Raw genomic sequence first — 21,854 nt, forward strand, 5'->3', positions numbered from 1 at the left:
TAAATGTTTTGGGCTATCCTGTTACTTTGAATTGCCATTCAAATTTTATAAATTCTTATTAAAAATAAGTTTGTCAATTCTTATTTAAAAATATTGTGGGATTTTTGACTCAAATTATAGTTAAAATACTATACATTAATTTGGGAAGAATTGACATTATCATCGTATTGAGCCTTCCATTCCATAAGCAGAGCACACTACTCTTTATTAATGTCTCCTTTACTCAGTGCTTGTCTCATAAGTGTTTGGTAGCTTTGGCATACAGACCCTTGATACATAATTGATACATAACAATTGATACATAATTGTTTCAAGTTTTTTGGTGCTATTTAAACAGACAATGGTCTATTTAAAATTTTCAATTTCCAATTGTTCATTGCTAGCATATGGACATGCAACTGATTTTAAAATACTTATTTGCTAATCTCACGTATCTCTTTTCATAGCTCTTTTGTAGTTTCCTTTGGATTTTCTACTTAGACAGTTGTCTATGAATAAAGACAGTTTTGTTTATTTGCAAGCTCTTTGCCTTTGTTCTTTTCATGTGGGAGCTCCCTCACTATATAAATTTTAAGTCTCCTTTTCCCTAGTTTCTTAGCTCCTTAGCCCCCGGCTTTGATTACTCTTCTAATCAGTTTCTGAGTCCTAGACTGAAGACTTCTTCCAGCCTGAATCACAGAATGTGTCCCAGACCTGCTTTAGAAAACTACTTAAAAGCCTGTGACTTCCCAATATCCCCCAAGCCCTCCCGGATCTAACTCTTGGATAATTCCATCCCAGAGACCAAATTGATTTTAACATACCCTCATGCCAGTAATCATTGTCCAACCCATTCTGGGCCCAGCTGGAAAACTGATGCCACCTAAATAACTGGTTGAATGGCCACAGGCTCTATAGAGCTAACGGATTTATTAATTAAAATCTATTTTTCAGGCCGGCCTGGTGGCTCAGGCGGTTGGAGCTCCATGCTCCTAACTCTGGAGGCTGCCAGTTCAATTCCCACATGGGCCAGTGGGCTCTCAACCACAAGGCTGCTGGTTCAACTCCTCGAGTCCCCGCAAGGGATGGTGGGCTCCACCCCCTGCAACTAAGATTGAACACAGCACCTTGAGCTGCTGCTGAGCTCCCGGATGGCTACTGTGTGGAGCGAGTCCTCTCAACCACAAGGTTGCTGGTTTGACTGCTACAAGGGATGGTGGCCTGCACCCCCTGCAACTAGCAACGGCAACTGGACCTGGAGCTGAGCAGCGCCCTCCACAATTAAGACTGAAAGGACAACAACTTGACTTGGAAGAAAAAAAATCTAATTTTCCTCATTCAGGGGCCTTGGGAAAACAGAGGATACCCCAGCAGTCAGTCTGGGGTAGATTGCCAGTCTCAACCAAAGAAGCCAGCAGGTCTTCCAGGTGGATCTTGAGACCCCTTCCTCTCACCTGAGATCAAGTAGGGCTAGAGTTCCATGAATCCCTGTCATGTGGGGCGTCCGGCGGGGTCTCTGCTCCCACTCCCCACATAAGAATGCAGGACATGGTGAGACCAAAAAGGAACACCCATGGAGCCATAGGTAGGGAAGTCATACCACTATAGTCTCACTGAGGCTGGGTTTATACGACGTGCGACCTGCTGTCTGCTTTGCTGCCAACCGACCAACTCTCCTCTACTCTCCTTCACTCTCCTTCAGTCTCCTCCCTCCCTCTCCTCGGCTCCCCTCCGTAGCCAAGGCAGTTATATTAGTGGCCAATGGCTTAATGGCTACAGCTGATGGCCTACCAGCCACAGCTGACGGCCATCCACTATCTGAGCCAGCACCTCTCCACATGAGGCCGAGAGCCTGGAAACTGCTTTCTGGGGCTCTGTCTCCACAATCCCCCAATAGGTAGGTACAGCTCCACGCCCCTGCCCAGCAGGAAGCAGATACAGAAGAACAGACCTCCTGTTCCTCAACTTCCCATAAAATTTTATGGGGATCACTTCTCTCAAGGGAGAAACAAGGCAGGCAGTTAGAGAGAGGCATCGGGTCTCTGCATCACTGCCCATGAGACTTCTCCTCTCCGTCCCAAACTTCCCCTTTTCATTGTAATTATCTACCCCTGTGAGGAACAGATGGGTACAAAACACCCAACTAGGTTAAACTGGACACTCATACTTGCGCAGTTTAAAAAAGATGGGGTCAATTGCAAGTGTCAATCAAGTGGTCCCACTTCCGGGAAGGAAGAGCCAGCCCATCCTAGAGAAAAAAAGATAGGAACTCCAAGTCCTCACCATTCGGCCCTTTTTTTGAGCCCAGGACCCTGGCCCTTTGCACCTTTTTTGCCTTTTGAGTCTCTTCCTTTGTTCCACCTTGAGCCCCTGAACCTTTTTGCCCTTGAGCCCCTTCTTTTGCTCCTGATAATGCCACCTTGGGCCCTTGAGCCATTCTCTATTGCTCGGGTCTGCTCCTATTTCCTTGAAGTGTACTATCTCTTCTAATAAACTGCTTTTTCACTACTTTACCTCAGTATCTTGTTCAATTCTTTGCTCGAGACACCAAGAACCTGGACACAGCTCCAAGAAGAGCCCACCCTCCAGTAACACTTTCATTACTGCACAATCTAGAATGGCCAGTAGAAGTCATTATAGGGGGCATTTCTGTCTTGTTCCTGATTTTAGGAAGAAAGCATTCAGACTTTCACCAATAAATATATAGGCATTTTGTAGATCTATTTTATCAGGTTGAGGAATACTTCTTTTATTGAGTGAATTAATATTGAATTATGTCAAATGTTCTTACTGCATGTGGTGAAATGATCATATGCTTGTCCTTCTTTAATCTATTAATATGGCTTAGTACATTGATTGATTTATAAATATGGAAACAGCCTTCCATTTCCCACAGAATAAACTCCACATTTTGCCATTTTTACATATTGCCGGGTTCACTTTGCTAATATTTTTTAAGGATATGTTGGGACGGAGTCCCAGAGAGCGGTTTCCAGGCTCTCGACCTCACATGGAAAGGTGCTGGGCTCGGTTGTGTAACCCTCACATTCAAGCACTTATGTAACTAGTTTGCCATCAGCTGTAACCAGTTAGCCACCATCCACTATTGTTCTGTGTGCTGCATAACTGCTGTGGCTCTGTTAGCAAGTGTGGGTGTTGTGGGTCTCGTGGATCCTACTTCCTGTGTCTCGACCAGCCGCCATTGAGACTGTGGTGCAGGAATATCCCTTGTTGGGGTACTGGTGGATGTTCACTTTCTGTGTCTCAACCAGCTGCCCTCGAGAACATAGTAGTATGAACCCCCTATCCATGGCTCCGTTGTTGTTCATTTTTGGCCTCACCGTATCCTGCATTCACCTGCCGGGAGCTGAACCCCTGCATTACAGGATATATGTGTTTATTTCATGAAGGATATTGGTCTGTAGTTTTACTTCCTTATAATGTCTTTGGTTTGGATTCTTGGGTAATGCTAGCCACAAAAATTGAATTGGGAAGTATCCCCAAAACTTCTTTATTGTGGAAGAATTTCTGCATAATTTTTATTATTTCTTCCTTAAATGTTTGGTAGAATTCACCAGTGATAGGTCTGCAGTTTTGTTTGAAGAATTTCCCCTACAAATTTAATTACTTTAGTTATGCATTTCTTCCTAAATTTCTCCCTCTGAGTTTTTCTTCTCAGACCTTACCAGTGGAGTTCAGGTATTGCTCTCCCACTGCCATGGTAACACAGATCAAGGATTTAACACCTGTGCATTAGGGCTACATAGCCCTAAATGGAAGTCATGATGTCTCCCTTGCTACCCAAAGGTGGCAGGAGAAGCTAGTGTGTGGATGGCTGGAGCAGCCAGGGGTATTTTTCTCCTTTGGTTCCAGGCCAGTGGCTCCCCCTCCAGTGCACATGCCTCAGTGTCCAGAAAGACCCTGGGCTCAGGGACTCTCCTTTTGCCCTCAGCAATGCCACCCCTACTCCCCGAGCCGCAGGACAAAGCACAGGACAAAGCAGGGTGGTGATATGGGCATCTGCACCCAACAGAGCCATAAAATTTTAGTTCCTCTTAGAGTGAGCTGCTCTCAGCTGTGTGCCCAGAGTTTCCTGATTTTTCCACTGAAAGCCCGGGGCCTGGGAACGACCTCAATACCAGTAAATTGAGTGGTTGGTCACCTTTGTTCCTACCCCACTGAACTTCCCCAGTTCATTGAGCTTTGTTCTAAAGTAGCTGAGACAGCAGTTGAGGAGTGGGAGGGGCATTAGGAGCTTACTGGGAAGTGAGGCTTCTCAACAGGAAGCAAGGCTTGGCAGTTTCCAGAGGCTTCCTTTTCCTCTGCATAAAAAACACTCTTCCTCCAAAGCCCTCCATCCCTTGTGGACAGCACTCAAGTCAGCGTTGAAGACCCTGTGACTCAGCAGTCACGGCCATATCACCTTTGAACCAGGATGAACCAGGAAGGAATGTTAGGGCCATGTACATAGATGAAGAGGGCGTCCGGCGGGGTCTCAGCTCCCGCTCCCCACAGAAGAACGCAGGACATGGTGAGGCCAAAAAGGAACAACACCCACGGAGCCATAGGTAGGGGAGTCATACCACTATATTCTCACCGCCGGCATCCGCCACTCTGCAATCTGCTCTTGCTAGCCCCAATCTTTCTGCTAGCATAGCCACAGCAGTTATATTAGTGGCCAATGGCTCACTAGTTACAGCTGACGGCCAACTCGCCACAGCTGATGGCCATCCAATCACAGTTGATGGCCATTTACTACCTGAGCCAGCACCTTTCTATGTGAGGCCGAGAGCCTGGAAACTGCTTTCTGGGGTTCTGTCCCCACACCTGAAAGAAGGCTTAGGATAGATACACAGGGTCCCCTTTCAACTTTTGGTGGAGATGATACGGGCCAATCAAGTAGCCCTCCCACTGAAAAACTTTAAAATTTTCTTTCCTATAGGAATTTTAAGTTTCCCTTTCCTATAGGAATTTTAAGTTTCCCTTTCCTTAAGTTTCCTTTTCCCCAGTTTCTTAGCTCCCTAGTTCCTGATCTTAATCACCTTCAAATCAGCTTTTCAATCTTAAACAGAAGATTGTTCTTAGCCTGAATCACAGGCAGTCCCCTGCCCCCTGCTCCAGGCCATTCCAGGCCCAGCTCCTGGGTGAACACCGCTGTCGTGCAGGGTCTCAGCTCCCACTCCCCGCCAAAGAATGCAGGACACGGTGAGGCCAAAAAGGAACACCCATGGAGCCATAAGTAGGGGAGTCAAACCAATATATTCTCGCTGGCGGCTGGGCTGGAGACACAGGAAGCAGGATCTACATAATCTGCCTAACAGCAGTCTGTGCTTGCCAGCCACCATCTTCTTGCTAGCCCCCATTCCCTTCTCTGCTAGCATAGCCACAGCTGTTATATTAGTGGTCAATGGCTTACGGGTTACAGCTGACGGCCAACTAGCCACAGCTGCTGGCATCTGATCACAGTTGATGGCCATTTACTACCCGAGCCAGCACCTTTCTATGTGAGGCCGAGAGCCTGGAAACTGCTTTTTGGGGCTTTGTCCCCACACCGCCATCTGAATGACCAGATTAACCAGAGGAGAAGACCACAGGCTCCACAAAGCTAAACAGAATTTCTATCCCACAGCCACCTCACATCAATAGCTTTGATCTCTGCTTCTTGCTTGGGCCAACACTAACCAAAATCTATTTTTCCTTACTCAGGGGCCTTGGGGATATGGATGATACCCCAGCAAGATTACCAGTCCCAACCAAAAAAGCCAGCATGATCTTCCAGACGGATCTTGAGACCCCTTTCTTTCATTTAAGATCAGATAGGGCAAGAGTTCCATGAATCCCCGAATAGATAGAGACAGTCTATGCCTGTCCAGCAGGAAGCAGATACAGAAGAAAATGACTGGCTCTCCACTTCCCATTGAGATTTTACAGGGATCACATCTCTCAAGGGGAAAACAAGGCAGGCAGTTAGAGATAGGCATCAAGTCTCTGCATTCCTGCATGTCCAACACAACCCACAGGATGCGACCACCCAAAGGCCTCCTCTCTCCGCCCAAAACTTCCTTCTCATTGTGATTATCTACTTCTGTGAGGAAACAAATGGGTACAAAATACCCAGCTAGATTAAACCAGTCACTCACACCTGTGCAGTAAAGGCCACTACGACCTTCATTTCACCTGGGTCTCATTATATCGTCATTATATCATACGTATGCCCGGAAGTTCATTAATATCATTATAACACTGAATTCTGGGAAGGAACATGCAGTCTAAAAAGATGAAGTAATAGCCTCTTATCCATCACAGGTGTCAATCAAGTGGTCCCAGGCCCAGAAAGGAACAGCCCATTCTAGAGAAAAAAAGGATAAGAACTCCAAGTCCTCGCCAGTCAGCACGTCTTGAGCTTTGCCTTTGCTTGGGGCCCGCTCCAAACCTTTGGGAGTGTACTTTTTCTCCTAATAATGCCACCTTGAGGCCTTTTGAGCCCATTGTTTTGCTCGGGCCCACTTCGACCTCTTTGAAGTGTACTTTTTCTTCTAATAAACTGCTTTTTCACTACATTACCTCAGTATCTCATTCAGTTCTTTGCTCGAGATGCCAAGAACCTGGACACTGCGCCGAGGAGGGCCCACTGTCCTGTAACAGAGACAGTTGTTTGGGACATGGTAAGAAAACAACAACAAAAGGTATTTACCTTGACTGTCTCCCTCAGTGTTTGTCAAAGTCGTTGGTGCTCCAGAATCTTGTCATGAGAGGTTTAGAGGTCCTCCACAGGTATGCACTAATGGCCAGAGTTAATGGTAATGAATGGGGTGGAGAATTAATAGGGACAGAAGCCCAATCCTCTGAGGAAAAACCAGTGTTGACAAGAAGTGTTTAAGAGTTGTCACATGATAACTCTGGTGAGAGGATATGATCCAATGTGTAGATTCATGAGAACAGAAGGCCATTCCTTCCTACTCCTGTTCCCAATTATATTCCCATCAAGTCTCCCCTCTTAATGACTCTTCCCTCTCAGCATATAAAAATACTCAGAAATCTCATTAACAAACATGCAACAAAAAAATAATAAAAGCAACAGCAAAATAATCTAAACTCCAAAACAAAACATCTTGACTATTACCTTCCTCTAGCTTTCACCCAATATCTTTTAATTCACAACCAAAATTCTGTAAGAAATAACATGAAGTCTAAACATCCGCCTCCTACCTTCTCACTTTCCTTTCACCCCAAAATCTACTGCAGTTGATTTTTACATTGAATTTTACTGAAACTGCTCATGCAAAAGTCACTGATGAACTTTCACTTGACCTATTTTATCCCCTTTAGGCAATTTTTCAGTTGGGTGTCTATGCCATTCTATAAAAATTGGGATTCTTTGGCTTTAAATTTCAGAAACCTCCAATAAAAATGGAGTAATCTATAAGGAAATTTTATTCTTTAATAACTTAGCCACACCCCTTAATAAGACATCCTATATATGGAGGCTCCATGGATGATTAATCATCAGTTTAGAAATCATCAAGGGCACTGTTGCTTTCCATTTCAATTTTACCACGTTCACACTTCATGTGTATCAAGCTTGTGTGTGTGTGTGTGTGTGTGTGTGTGTGTGTGTGTGTGTTTGATATAAGAGCAAAATCACACATGCCAATGTCCATTCAGAGTAGGGAGACTGTTTCTCCCCATGCACTTTTAAGAGCCTGAAAACTTTTTCTGGAAATCTTTTAGTGGCGCCTCCTGACACAGGTTACATACCCACCTACAAATGATTCAAAACCAAGGGAGAAAAGACACCCATTGTCACAGAAGTTCCTTAATAGAGAAGATCCTACTTGGCTTTTGGCCCCATGTCCACCTATAAACGAATCAATCTCACAGGGAAATAGACCACCACATAGGCCTAGACTAATCAGCATTTCCCTGGTTCATGTAGAATAGAGATGGACAGAGTTCTGCCAGCAGAGAGGGAGGGGGCAGTGCTGGTTGGATGCACAACCAACAATGCTGGCTGTATACTTTTTAATGGGTCTTCTGCTGCCACTACAATTGTTCAAGCATCCCATCTTCTGCTCATCCTTTACGTGTTCATATTAATAGAGCTGTTCAGGGCCCGTTTCCAGTCATTTTCTTCCTCCCAACTCTTCACTCACACCATTGGGCCTGTCTACCACTGTATGCTCTTGACTGAAATCTATTTTTGTACAAGAGATAATTTACCTGTGCTTGAACTGATATCAGCTTGGACAGACAAGACAGCAAACCTAAACTAATTACTCCTCTTCAAACACACACAGACACACACTCACATGCACACACACACACAAATGTGCATACGACGGCCGATACACAGACATATGGACAAGTTCCAAATCTTTCATTTTTAGGTTCTGTTGAATTTATTCAGCATAACTGTAGAGGTGTTGTCTTCATGCTGCTACACACAGACAGACAGGGACACAGCACAATGTCCATGTTGAGCCCGAGCGTATTCCTTTTGAGGCTCATTTATATGTCTTCATATGCCACAGCCCATCATTTAAATAATGGATGTTTTCAATGCCAATCCCTTTGTTGACCTTCTCAATATCTTCTGCAGACATCTTCATGACTCCAACACACAGCGCATGCTGTTTGCCCTCTGCCATGATCGCAACAATCGAATCCGCTGCAGCGGGGTAAAGCTTGGCTCCGGGGGAAGTTAAGCCTGGACACATGATATTCGCTCCACTGAGTACAAATTTGATGGCTCCTTTATCAACTTGCTGGCGTGGCAGGATAAAAGGGTATTTGTGAAGCAGCCTCAGAGTTGGATAAAAAGGCCCTTCTCTCTGTCTGAAAAAGAGTAACTCTCCATTTACGGTAAGGATTTCTATATGTTCGTGGCATCGCACTATTTTGACTGGATCCTTCTTAGGCATGATTTGATGAAGCCATGCTTCAATGCGTGGAAACTGCTCTGTCAGCTGGTTCTTAATACCCTTAATCACTGACGTTTTCAACTGGATGCAGTTGGATACATTTTCTTTTTCGTCAAATTTCTTGAACATGATCCAAAGTGAACGGGACGACAGTACAAAAGCGCCCGCAATGAAGGAAAAACGGAATTCGCGAGGGTGGAGGAGAGACGCTTACCGGCGGAAGGCCCGCAGAGACGGTCGGCGCGCGTGTCGCGAACCGGAAACGGACGTGCTTTACGGCGCCCGGACAGTCGACTTCCGCTCCTCGGAACGCGGTGCTGTTGCCGGCGCTTGGGGGCTGCGGCTTCCCCTCCCCGACAGGTAGGTAACCTGGCGGGGCTTGAGAAGGACGGAAAGTTGAAACAGTCCTTCTTGTTGCAGGAAGAGAAGGGTGGAGGGGCCTGTCTTTTATTTTTATTTTTGGGAAGCCGCGTTACGGTCCACGTACCGAGAAACCAGGGGACGGCTCCTGGCTGCTGGGCCTCTCCGGCCCCCCGCGGTCACTGTCAGGGGCGGGTCCTGTTCAGTGTTCCTCTTGCACCTCTCTCACAGCCTCCCGCTGCCCTCACGCTCTCCGACCTGTGGAGCTCAGGGCCGTACGAGCGTACGCCGTTGCTGCTCGTCACCCCTTACTGCAACCTTGTCCACCGGCACCCAGGGCGGAGAGGCTCTGCGGCCAGCAGGGGTGCAGCTGTCGGATTTCAGTCCTCTTAAACGTATCCAAGTTTGTTTTATGGCCCAGAACACAGTCCGTTTAGATGAGAGTACCAGGTGCTCCTGAAAAGAGTGAGTGTTGTGCGTTGTTTGGGTGCAGTGCGCTCCGTTCATGCCAGTGATGCCCCGTTGGTGGACAGAGTTGTTCAGGTCACCGCTAGACCTTATTTTCTGTTTACTCGTTATATCAGTTACAGATCAGCATATTTGAAATCACAGCTTATTGAAGCTACGATTATGGATCTATTTCCCTTTTTCGTTCTATTAGCTTTGGATTCGTATATTTTGAAACTCCATTATTATGTCCATACTCACTTAAGATCAATATGGAAGTCACCCTGTTAATTAGGATTTTACTTGTCATCCTAAGAAGTGTGAGGTCCATGAGAGCAGGAATTATGTATTTTATCCCTGTATTCTTGCACCTGGTGCAAAATCTGTTTCATACTACATGCTACACACCCAACAAATGACTGATAAATGAATGAATGTATCTTCCTCTTCCTCTTGGGGAATCTTCCTCTTCCCCAAGATCTGGTCCCTTTCTTTCCCTACCAGTGGGTGAAAAGAATAAGCTCAAATCCTTGCTATCTGGACACTTCTCCTATCCAGTAAATACATGCTTAATTTGGGAAGCCCACATTGAAGTTAGAACATGTGTTGGGTATACAGTGGAAAGGTCATATACATTTCTGCATTCTTGGGAGTTCACAGTAAGTGAGTGTGTTATGTGTAATCTCCCCATTCTCACAAAAATCTGTATTAGTCTGGGTTCTCCCAGGCTATCTACCTATATGAATGTATTTCTGTGTATGTGTATACATATATGTGTGTGTGTACACAAATTTATATATATATATATATATATATATATATATATATATATATATATATATATATATGTCTTTTAATTATAAGGAATCGGCTCACACGATTATGTTGGCTGAGAAGTTGCGACATCAACAGTCAACAAGCTAGAAACCCAGGAGAGCCAATGGTGTAATTCAGTCTGAGTCCGAAGACCTGAGGATGAGGAGAGCTAATGGTATGAATTGTAGTCTGTGTCCAAGTCCGAAGTCAGGAGAAGACCAATGTCCCAGCTCAGAAGCCATCAGGCAGGAGGAATTCCTTCTTACTCAGGGGAAAGTCAGATTTTTTTGTCCTATTCAGGCCTTCAACTGGTTAGATGAGACCTATCCACATTAGGGAGGGCAATCCGCTTTATTCTACCAATTAACATGTTAATCTCATCCAGAAACACCCAGAATAATGTTTGACCAACTATCTGGGCACCCAGGGGACCAATCAAGTTGTCACATAAGAATCACAAGAGTAGACCATCTTAAATGAGGCACTGTAGAATGTGGGGTTGTGGGGACAGATTCCCAGAGAGCAGTTTCCAGTCTCTTGCCCTCCTGTGAGGAGGTGCTATTTCAGGTGGTGAATGACCATCAACTGTGATTGGTTGGCCATCAGCTGTAACCGGTTAGCCAATTGGCTACTGATGTAACTGCGGGGCTGCGTTGACTGGTTGGTTGGCAGGCAGAAAAGTGAATGGTGGACTGCGGGTTGTGTGGCTACTACTGAGTGTGTCTCGCCCAGCCGCCAGTGAGACTATAGTGGTATGACTCCCCTATCTGTGGCTCCGTGGGTGTTCCTTTTTGGCCTAGCCATATCCTGCGTTCTTATGTGGGGAGCGGGAGCAGAGGCCCGGCAGGCCGCCCCACGCGACAAATGGCGCAGTGAGCAGGGTTTCCCGCACGACAGCGGTGTTTATGTGTGGTGACCCTAGAACCCAGGAAAGACTTCTCCCTACTTACTTCTCCCTACTTACTAGATGGAAATCCTGGAAGTTACTGAACTTGTCTTGTGTCTTAATTTATTCATCATGAATGTCTGGTTTACAAGAATACCCATCTCCCAGGGGTGGGGGTGAGAATTGCTTGAATTGATACTTAGAACAATTGCATTTAAGTATTTCACATAGCTATTATTAAATTAACATAAAAAAGTTACATGAATATTTTAATGCTCTTTTCATACAGAATATAGTATAACTGGCCCAAGATTTCAGCTGTCCTGTTTATGGCTGAGTCTCTGATCTGCCTCCCTGAGACTTCACTCCAGTAAGTTCGATCCTGTGAAGAGTCACACATTTCCAGACACATCTCTGGTTATTTTATGAGCAGCTTATCTTGCCCATTATGTATGGGTTTTATGTGTTTAACTCTTAGAAGATGATTCTTTGTCTTTAGTTCTTTGGGGTTGTTGCATTATTCCTATGTGTGAAGTCATTACTGTGTGAGCAGCATAAACCAGATGCCATAGAAACTCAAAAGAGGAAGAGCCATTACTGGTTAGAATGACCAGAGAGTCCTGTCTGTAGATGACTAGCAGCTTGATGAGAAATGATCTGATCTGGAAATGGCTGTCAGAGAAATGCCCAAGGGATTTTTTTAATGGAGCTATTTTAGACAAAGGACTTTAACAAAGCTTAGTCTTGAGTTCCATGTAGTGAGAAATCTTTTTGAAGCTAATAATCATTTTTATCTGAAATCATACTCAGTTCTGTACAATATAACTCTTTTCCAGGGTCAGTTGTTTCTTAACCACAAGCATGTATTTGCTGTCTACCATGAAAAGGACGCTAAATCCTAGTCTCTGCATCTAAATTCTTGAGTTAAAAAATGAAAACCTTTTCTTTTTACACTTTCTAAAAACTCACCTCTGAAATGGGGGCTGGTTCTTAAACTTTGTAAAAGAACCCAGGGCTTTGATGTTGACCTACGTTAGCATGTGAAAAAATATGGTGCATAAATGTTGCTTAAACTAATATGTTAAAACATTAAAACATACTACCAATTTGTTTGGGTTAAATAATTTGAAATCAACTCAAAATTAATTAAGTATATGGATTTTTAAAAGAAGAAGGAAAGTTAAGGCATTGAACTTTATTTCAATCCTGGAGTGTACCACTTCCTAAGTTCTCTCAGCCTCCTTCAGTATCACTTTATTTCCTCGTGAAATCTGAATAATACTGTATATACTTCAGTGTATATGGTGGTTATGACAAATAATACAGTGTATAAAGGCCTTAATAGTAGGAAACAGGAAGTACATTTAACAGTGCCTCATTTATTTATTTGCAAAACACCCTTTATGCGGTAGTTATAAGGTTTAAAATTATATTATCTATGTAAAAATTTTATAGAAAATTACTGTAGCTTTGGATGATTACTAAGTCAAATAGTCAAGTGATGTCAAAATTCAATTTTATTTCAGTTATCTCAAGAGAGTATGTAATTGAGACATGGTGATTATGATGCAAAATTAAAATGATGAAACTGAGTTAGAAAATTTCTCAATTTCCTCGAATCTCCAAAATTTGGAGCATGATTCATACACCTGGGTTCTATTAATAGTTTCATACCTTTCGCCTTAATGCAGCTTTGTCTGCATTGCGAGAAATGACCACTAGAGGGCAGGAGAACCAAACTAATGTCTAACGCGGTTGCCAAGATTTTAGTACTGTAAAATACTGGAAGGAATATTCTCAACTAATAGGTAATTCTTTTTTATCATACAATTATTTTCCCTCAGTTGTATGTCCTAAATAAATAAATCCATCTCTACAGACTCAAAATATTTCCCACGATCAGTTGAAGCACATTCTAAATAGTAATCTACTTAGTTTACAATTTGCCAATTTTCTCTATAAATAATCAACAAAATAATTTTTAAATGATGTCTATAAAAAATAATGTTAGCCCTGTATTTTTGGCCTGCTCAAAGAAATATAAAAGCTTTTTCTCACATTCACATTGAACTATTTTTGAAAATTTTAAAAAGGTATGTATTACAGGTAACCCCTATATAACACGGCACTTCCTTAACATGATTCGAGAATTGGGGGAAACACTCATCCTAGTACAACATGGCATCCTAGAACATAGTTTCACTCTAACACGGTTTGAGAATTAGAGAAGTCCCCGTAATAAGCGTAATAAGATCTTTTAAGAGCAAAAAAAATCTCATTCAAAATGAGGGAAATTTCTGAACAACACCGAATGTAATAAAAGCTTAGTAGTAATAACGAAGAAAACATTACTTAATACATATTAATATGTTATACTTTTGGTGAAAATTGCTTTAATAAAGATATTTCTCTTAATTATAAAAACATAATAGTATGTTTTTTTAATTTTTGGAACCTAACCCTCTTTTTTGTACTAGTTCTTTGTTTTGTATAACACAGATTCGAATAACATGGCATTTTTTAGGAACCTAACAGTTGTGTTATATGGGGGTTACCTACATATTGTAAAAATAACCTCTCAACATCCAAAATATTTTAAATTTTGACTTCTACCCAATTGCTCCATTCTACTGGTAACACTGTTTCTCATCTACTCCAATAAATGTTCTCTACATACCCAGCATATAGATGGATTATTAGGAGGGGGTGGGGTGTGTATGTGCCCGTGTGGGGAGCCCCAGGATCTTAGGGGCTCTCATTTCCAAAATAACCTCTTGTGAGGGTTGAGCCCTGGCCTAGGAAGCTGGAACCCTCCCTCCTCTGATTCCACCCACCTCCCTGCTGGGCCAACCCCTGCCTCTCCTGGCCTTAGTTTCACAGTTGTCACATGAGGGTCAGACACCGAACTGTGTGAGCCCAGCTCACCATGGGCCCAGCCTCTGGGGTCTGGACTGCATGGGGCCACGGACAGCATGTGCGCACGATGTCACCTCGCTGCATACGCTATGCACCAACAGCTCCCAGCCAGGCGGTATCACTTGTCCCTGTGGCCACTGCTCTGAGAACCCATGACTCCTGGAATCTCCATACCGTCCCACTCCGGCCAGATGGGCCAGAGACCTGGGAGCATGAGAGTCATGGAATACACCGTCCAGCTGTCCTCCTCAGATTATCCTTGGTGCCAGCTCGTGCATGGCTGGGTCAGGGGGCCCTGGAGACAGCAGTGGACACCAAGTCCAGGCAGGGAGAAAGTCAGGCTGCTTCTTACCCTTCCTCCTCTGTCCTCCTCCCTGTTTTCTGAGGCAGGACCCCTGGCCGCAGCCTAGGCTGGTGTAGAAGGGGGCAGGAGGGAGCCCTGGGAGGAAGTGGCCCCACAGTGAAAGCAGAATGAGTGTTGGGGGCAGTACTGTTATCAGGAAACCGCACATGCTCACTGATTGAGTTCACCCCATTTTATAGATGAGCAGTGGCACCAGCACTCAAGTTCCCTCAGCTCTAAGTGACTGAGCCCCACTGAACTGAGTCTCTGTGAAGTCAGGGTAGAAGCATGCTAGTCACAGCGTTGTGACACGGCCCCAGGTCCGTCTGACCCCAAAGGCGGTGCTTGCATGGAAGCCCAAGGAGGTGGCCCCTGGGCCCAGCCTTGGAGGTGAGTTCCTCATGGATGAGGGCCTATGGAGAGGGGCAGAGCAGGCAAGGGGCTGTGAGGGCCCCTGAGTGAGTAAAGCTCTAGGGAGGCTGGGATGGGGGTGAGGGGTGCACACTGGGGACATCAGGACCAGCTCACACAGGACTCTAAATGCCAGGCAGCCAGCGCGCTGTGGGTTGGGGCTGGGCAGGTCTAGAGCCACAGCCTCGGAGAGCTGAGCCGAACATGTTACCTGTCCCCACCAAGAGCCCCGGGGGGTGAGACCTGCCTGGGTGTGCTCTTGTGTGCAGTGGAGGGCTGTGGTCATTGTCTGCCTTCCAGGACGGGCTGTGCTACCTGGAAGGCCAGAGCTGGCTACTGGTCAAAGGAACAACACCCAGAGAGGTCTGAGCGGGCACTGAGGGGACTGTCCCAGCTGTCCAGATCAGGGCACTCCTGTCCGAGTGGCTCCAGGCTGACGGGGAGGGTGCAGAGCAGCAGGGAGGCACGGTGCTTGTGGCTGTGTGTGGCCGTCCAGGGCATGACGAAAGCTGACAAGGAGATGCTGCTGGAGGCCGAACTGGAGCTGGCGATGTTGGGGGCCGAGGAGGTCCACTCCTGGAACAGTGGGGAGTGGTAAGGTCAGCCAAGGTCCCAAATTGTGCAGGGCACCCCATGGTGGGGTGCAGCTTTGGGAACTCAGAACCTGGGGCTTCTTGGTTCCTTTTGTGGGTGCAGACTGGAGAACACGCACTGAGAAGGCAGGTGCTGAGGCAGTGCTGTCGGGCAAGGGGCAGCCACTCCTTTTCTTGGCCCTCAGAGGACTCCAGGAGGAAGCTCATGTTGGTCTGCTTCCCTCCAGAGTTGGAGGAGCCAGCTGAGTGCTCGCGGAACACACCAGTCACACCCCTCTGCTGCTGTTGTGCTGCCTCTAATGGGCACAGGACTTGGAGGGGAGCTGCCGCTGGTCCGGGGCTCTTCTCTGGGGCCCTTCTCTGGGGCCCTTGTGGCTGAGTGAAAGGCTGGAGAGTCGGTGTCCCAGGGTGCCTGTAGGCACAGGTGGCAGTGACCCACACTCAGGAAGAGAGGAGTGACAGACAGGTGGTGGGCGTTTGCATTAATGTGTACGGTGTGATGGAGCAGTCTGGAAATAGATGGTGGTGATGGTTGTAACAGCACACTGAATTTACTTAATGCCACTGAGTGGTACCATTGAAAATGATTAAGAGGTAAATTTTCACTGTGTGTAAATTTTGAAACATACCAATGTAAAGCGTAAAATAGATAAAATAGAAAAAGGAAATAAGAGTTAGAGGCACAGGGAGAAGGGCAGCCCGGGTATAGGAGCCGCTGCTGCCTCAGGAGCTGATGCTGATGAGGCCTCCAGGATGTATCTGGCCCCGGAGCGGTGCCACCCCGAGGGCTAGAGACACCACTGGTTTGGCTGTGGAGCTGGCGTAGGACCTGGTGCCAGAGCTGGTGCTGGAGCTGGTTCTAGAATTGGCTCTCTTTCTGTGGCACTCCAATTCTGTCACTCGTTCTAGAACCGGTGAGAGAATGGCTTATGCACGTTGCTATAGGTCTAGAGCTGGGACCAGAGCTGGCGTGAACACTTGAGCTGGTGCCAGAGCTGTCCAAGCTCAGTTGTGTGGCCTTGTGCTAGCAGGGGCTGTGGCTCTGTAGCCCCACCTGCTGCCTGTGGGTTAGATGCTGTCTCACCTGCTGAGCTGTGAGCTCTGAGGGCTGTGAAGGTGTCTGGGGCTCATGTTTATCTGAGTGTTGCAGCCGCCTGCACACGACAGGGAGCCCTGCACAGGAATGCAATGACGAACGAACCAGTCACCCCAAGACTTTGTGTCTCGGGTCTCTCGTCTGTAAGGTGACAGCAGCTACCTCATAGGACTGCTGGGGGATTACACTGACTCAGTGCATGTGTACGTGCCACCTGCTGCCAGGCACTATTCTGGAGGCTTGGGGATGCAGCAAAGAAAAGGACGGCACCTGCTCACAGGGAGCTGACTGACAGGAGTGTGGGCCACAGGCGGGCTGGCCCGCTCGTTTGGTAGCAGCTGCCAGGAGGAACGGGCCGTGCACATGTCCTTGTCCAGCAGCTCGGGACCATCCTGAGAGGAGCTGGGGGGGACGTGGGCCTTGGCATGAGTGCTGGGCATGTGAGAGAAGCAGTCCTTGGCTCCTCCACCAAGTTTCTCTTGCTCCTGCGAGACACCCAAAGACCTCCCTGTGATGTCTTCCCACTGGGAACCCCGGACACTGGGGTTTGAGTTTACCAAAGGAACTGGGCAATGTCCTTTAGAAGACTGGCTGGGGCTTCCCTCTGGTCAGTGTCCACACTTGGCCAGGATCCCTGAGCTCAAACCCCCAGTAGCCACAATGACCCTGGCATTGATGGTACACTAGTCAAGCCATGTCTCCAGGTGCTCAAAAAAAGCCAGCTTCCCATGGGAGGAACAAAACAGAGGGCCAGCCCTGCAGGCAGGCAGGACCAGCGAAAGGGCTGCAAATCAGTAAAGAGCTTCCTCCTTCCACTCTTTCTTCCTGGTCTTTCTGCCTACACTGTTTCATCTCAGGGATAGTCATCATTCATTTAACGAGCTCAACAGTGAAGGACACTGGCTTGTTTCCAGCGTTTTGCATGTATGAAGAAGGCTGCAGTGAATGACTACTTATGTCCAATGTAGACGTGTTTACATGGACTAAATTCCCTGACCTGGGATAGTGGAATCAAAGGCTAAATACATTTGTTGGTTTGATAGACATAGTCAGACTGCCTCCTTTGGAAGGCAACTTGTACCTCATCAGTAATGAAGAAAAGTTCCTGTTTATATACAGCTTCAGAGTATATTCTCAGTCTTCTGGATTTAATTTTGTGTTAGGGCTGAGACTGAGCATCATGTAGTTAAGGCTATTTATATTTATTTTTCATGAAGTGTATTATAATGTAATTTGCCCATTTTATACTGTAGCTGCTCTTTTCCTCATTGGTTTCTAGGATCTCTCTATTTATAGGGGGTGTTAGGCCTTAGCCTGAGATATGAGTTGCAAATATTTGCTCCGAGCTTATCATTTCTTCCTTTTTAAAATATGGTACCTTTTCCCGGTATAGTGTTAAAACATCAGTTCTCCCCAATTTGATTTATAGATTCAATACAGTCCCCATAAAATGCCTCAACAGGTATCTCTTTGTGGAAATGGTGACGTAATTTCGAAATTTACATAGAAATACTTATAGAAGTACTTAACACCCCTGAATTGCACAATTTAAAATGATTAAAAGGCTACATTTTATTGAATCTAAATTTTAACACATAAAATATTTATAAAAAATTTAACAATATAAAAGAGAAAAATGAAAACCAAAACGTGCTGCCAGCAGAGGGGAGAAGGCCAGCTCTGGTGCTGGGTGGAGCTTAGGAGAGGGTGCGGAGGGAGGCGCCCGGTGCAGCCCCAGCTCCACAGGTGCCTCGCCCGGCTCCAGCGCTCCTTCCGGCCCAGCAGAAGCCAGCTCTAGTGCCACAGTTGCTGCTAGAAGTGGTGTGCACGTGGCTGTGGCTCTGGCTCTGCCCCCGGAGGTGGCATCAGATCTAATGACACAAATGCCTGCAGCTCTAGAGCGGCTTTGCTTCTGTAGTCACGCAGCTGGATCTGCCTTCTGAGGTGGCGCAGGAGCCAGTGCCGGGGACAAGGCCATTGGGGACATCGCCCACAGGCCTGCTTCCCCAGGGGCCAAACACGGAACACATCCCAGAGCTTTCCAGAGAAGGACGTCTTCCCAGGCTGAGTCCACCTGACGGGTGGGCTGAGGACAGTGGCTCCTGATCCTGCTCTAGCCTCTGGCAGTTCCTCCCTGCGTAGCCCCAGCACTGACCCCTCCCCATACGTTCACTCTAGGGTTCTGCCCCCGGGGGTTCCTGGTCAGCCAGCTGGGTCAAAAGAAGTGGGCACGGTGCTCCAGGTGTGGGCCGGGCATGCTGAGCTGCATGTAAGCCACAAACTGCTTCAGGCCGACAAAGCCGCATCCTCCAGATGCTGGTCCCGGGCCTCAGCCCCCAGGAATCCGCCGCCACAGAGACGGGAGCCCTCTCTCTTATCCCCAAGCCCACTCACTCTTAGTTGTTCCTGGAGTCTGTCACCCTGACAACGAGGGCAGACGAATCCATATCCAGAGGAGGTCAGGAGGGCATCGCATTGAGTGTCCTGTGGCCCTCCCTGCTGTGATGTCTCTTGGGACTGGCCAAGTCCCCGGCTGGAATGGAAGGAAGCCTGGGGCGGTAGGGACTTCAGTCTGCTCCATTCAGTAAACTACACCAAGCGCCTAGAAAAGGGCCTGCACACAGTAGGCACTTAATATTATATTAACTGACTGTATTAAGTGACTAATTAAGTGACTAATATTAGTGACTATATTATAATATTATAGTCACTATAGACTATAATAATTAAGTGACTATATTAAGTGACTAATATTAAGTAAGCACTTAATATTATATTAAGTGACTGAATGAACCTCAGACACCTCAGTCAGCTCTTAGGGTTTCCTGCTCTGGCTACACCCAGGACAGGGGACTCTCCCCCGCCACCCCCCCAATAGAACGTGAAGCCTTTACAGATAAAAAACAGCTCTTCCCAAGGCCACAGAATAAGTGAGGCTTGAGGCAGAAAGCTCCTTCATGGGAGAGAGAAAATCATAAGTAGGAACGACCACAGCCCTCGGCAGCCCTTTCCACAGGACCAGGTACGGGGTCAGCACTCTCCATGGCTTATCTCATTTAATCCTGACAAGATCCCTACAAGGGAGTTTGGCCCGCAAGCACCCCAGTTTTCACACAAGCAAACAGGCTCAGAGGTGAGGTGACATGCCCAAGTGAGGTGACATGCCCAAGACGCACAGCTAGGAGGTGGCAGAGGAACCACTGTGCTGTACCGGGGAGAGGCAGCCACCTTTTCCACAGCAGGCGTGTGACCTGTTGGGTGCTGGAGAAGTTTCAGTGGGTAGATGGGAAGATGGAGACACGGAGTCTGCTCTGGAGGGCAGACACTACATATTCTAGCAGCTTCTCTGGCCTGCCTGCATTCACCGTCCCCACCCTGCTGGTCTCATCCAGGTTCCGGGACGATTAGTTTTACACTGGGGTGGGACAGAAGAGGAACGGGTCAAACAATACGAATACTATCAAACTGCAAAAATACTTATGGCCACGATGTGACGTAAAAGCAGTATTTAAAGAATTGTCTGATATCCCGGCAAAAGTAATTTTGTTTTCACAGTAGCTGAATTAGTCGATGAGAGGGTCTCGGAAGCCTCTCCCGCCTCTGAGCAGCTCACATTGTGGAATTGGAGTCTAACAATACAAGGTGCAAGTTGAGTTGGAGGCAGGCGCAAGCCCAGAATGACCCCCGGGCGTCCCCTTCCCCCTCCAGTCGCTCCATTGAGCACAGTGGGCACGGCCCGCCCCCTGGTGGTCATCCTCAGCACTGCAGCCGCAGGCGGAAAACCGGGGGGCAAAATACCCCTTTGGGGTCTTCAAAGCAGTGGAGCTGGCTCCAGGAGAGATGAGAGGAACCTCGGACGCTCGATGTCCCGGTTTATGTCCACTGTCCTGGGGTGCCCAGTCTCCCCCGGAGGCTCCGGCATGGGTGGTCCGGCCGCTGATCCCCGAGAAGCAGTCTCGTACCTGCCCCTGGCTCCCAGGCCGCCGCCGCCCCAGGGACGTCCGGGTAGAAAGCATTTCCTGGACTCAGCGCAGTGGGTCATGGATGGAGAACAGTGACGGCACACAGCCTCCTACGAGCCTGTAGGACCCTCGGGGTCCCTGCCCCAAGTACATTCCAGTTGCAGTGAAGGAATCAGGTCTTCCTTCTGTATCCTGGAGGACCCTCCCCATGGGGGCCTGTCCTGGTCGCAGGCGCCCAGAGCGGTGGACACCGCACTCCAGACCCCGTCCTCTCCAGGCTGCCCTTGGGTGGCACGACCGACTGGGACCCTCGGGACCCCAGCCCATCGGCCTGGAGTAGCTCCCCTCGGGATGCGGTGAGCCACGGGAGTTTTGCTGGGAGACTGGGGCCGGGCCTGGTCCCGCCTGGGCCTCAATGCGTGGCGCGCGATGCCCCTTTCCCCGGTGGCCGACCGTCAGAGATGTAGGCGTGCCCGCTGGCGGCCGAGGCCCGGTCAGCTCGCCGGCCTCCTCTGAGCCTCCAGCCAATCGGGGCCTCCCGCCGCTGGCGCCGCCAGCCAATCGAGGTGTCCGCGCCAGCGCCGCCCTGTGATGCCGCCAGCCAATCGAGGTGTTCGCGCCAGCGCCGCCCCTCCTGTGACGCCGCCAGCCAATCGAGGTGTCCGCGCCAGCGCCGCCCTGTGATGCCGCCAGCCAATCGAGGTGTCCGCGCCAGCGCCGCCCCTCCTGTGACGCCGCCAGCCAATCGAGGTGTCCGCGCCAGCGCCGCCCTGTGATGCCGCCAGCCAATCGAGGTGTCCGCGCCAGCGCCGCCCTGTGATGCCGCCAGCCAATCGAGGTGTCCGCGCCAGCGCCGCCCCTCCTGTGACGCCGCCAGCCAATCGAGGTGTCCGCGCCAGCGCCGCCCTGTGATGCCGCCAGCCAATCGAGGTGTCCGCGCCAGCGCCGCCCCTCCTGTGACGCCGCCAGCCAATCGAGGTGTCCGCGCCAGCGCCGCCCTGTGATGCCGCCAGCCAATCGAGGTGTTCGCGCCAGCGCCGCCCCTCCTGTGACGCCGCCAGCCAATCGAGGTGTCCGCGCCAGCGCCGCCCTGTGATGCCGCCAGCCAATCGGCGTCCGCTGCG

General features: G+C 48.1%; 1 protein-coding gene and 1 long non-coding RNA gene across 2 annotated transcripts; one reads left to right on the forward strand and one right to left on the reverse strand.

Moving 5' to 3' along the window:
• Positions 1-8,377: 8,377 nt before the first annotated feature.
• Positions 8,378-9,131, reverse strand: LOC308509016 (malignant T-cell-amplified sequence 1-like). The gene has a single exon (XM_081076608.1). It carries the CDS (start codon positions 9,027-9,029, stop codon positions 8,484-8,486), a length of 546 nt encoding a protein of 181 aa, XP_080932734.1. The 5' UTR covers positions 9,030-9,131; the 3' UTR covers positions 8,378-8,483.
• Positions 9,132-9,185: 54 nt separating this feature from the next.
• On the forward strand, positions 9,186-21,181 carry LOC308509017. Its single transcript, XR_013995105.1, has 4 exons — positions 9,186-9,260; positions 9,492-9,725; positions 10,572-10,698; positions 11,699-21,181. It is a non-coding gene; the product is annotated as an uncharacterized lncRNA (long non-coding RNA).
• Positions 21,182-21,854: the final 673 nt, after the last annotated feature.

Source organism: Rhinolophus hipposideros (genome assembly GCF_964194185.1).
Source record: "Rhinolophus hipposideros genome assembly, chromosome: 16".
NCBI classification, from domain to species: Eukaryota; Metazoa; Chordata; class Mammalia; order Chiroptera; family Rhinolophidae; genus Rhinolophus; species Rhinolophus hipposideros.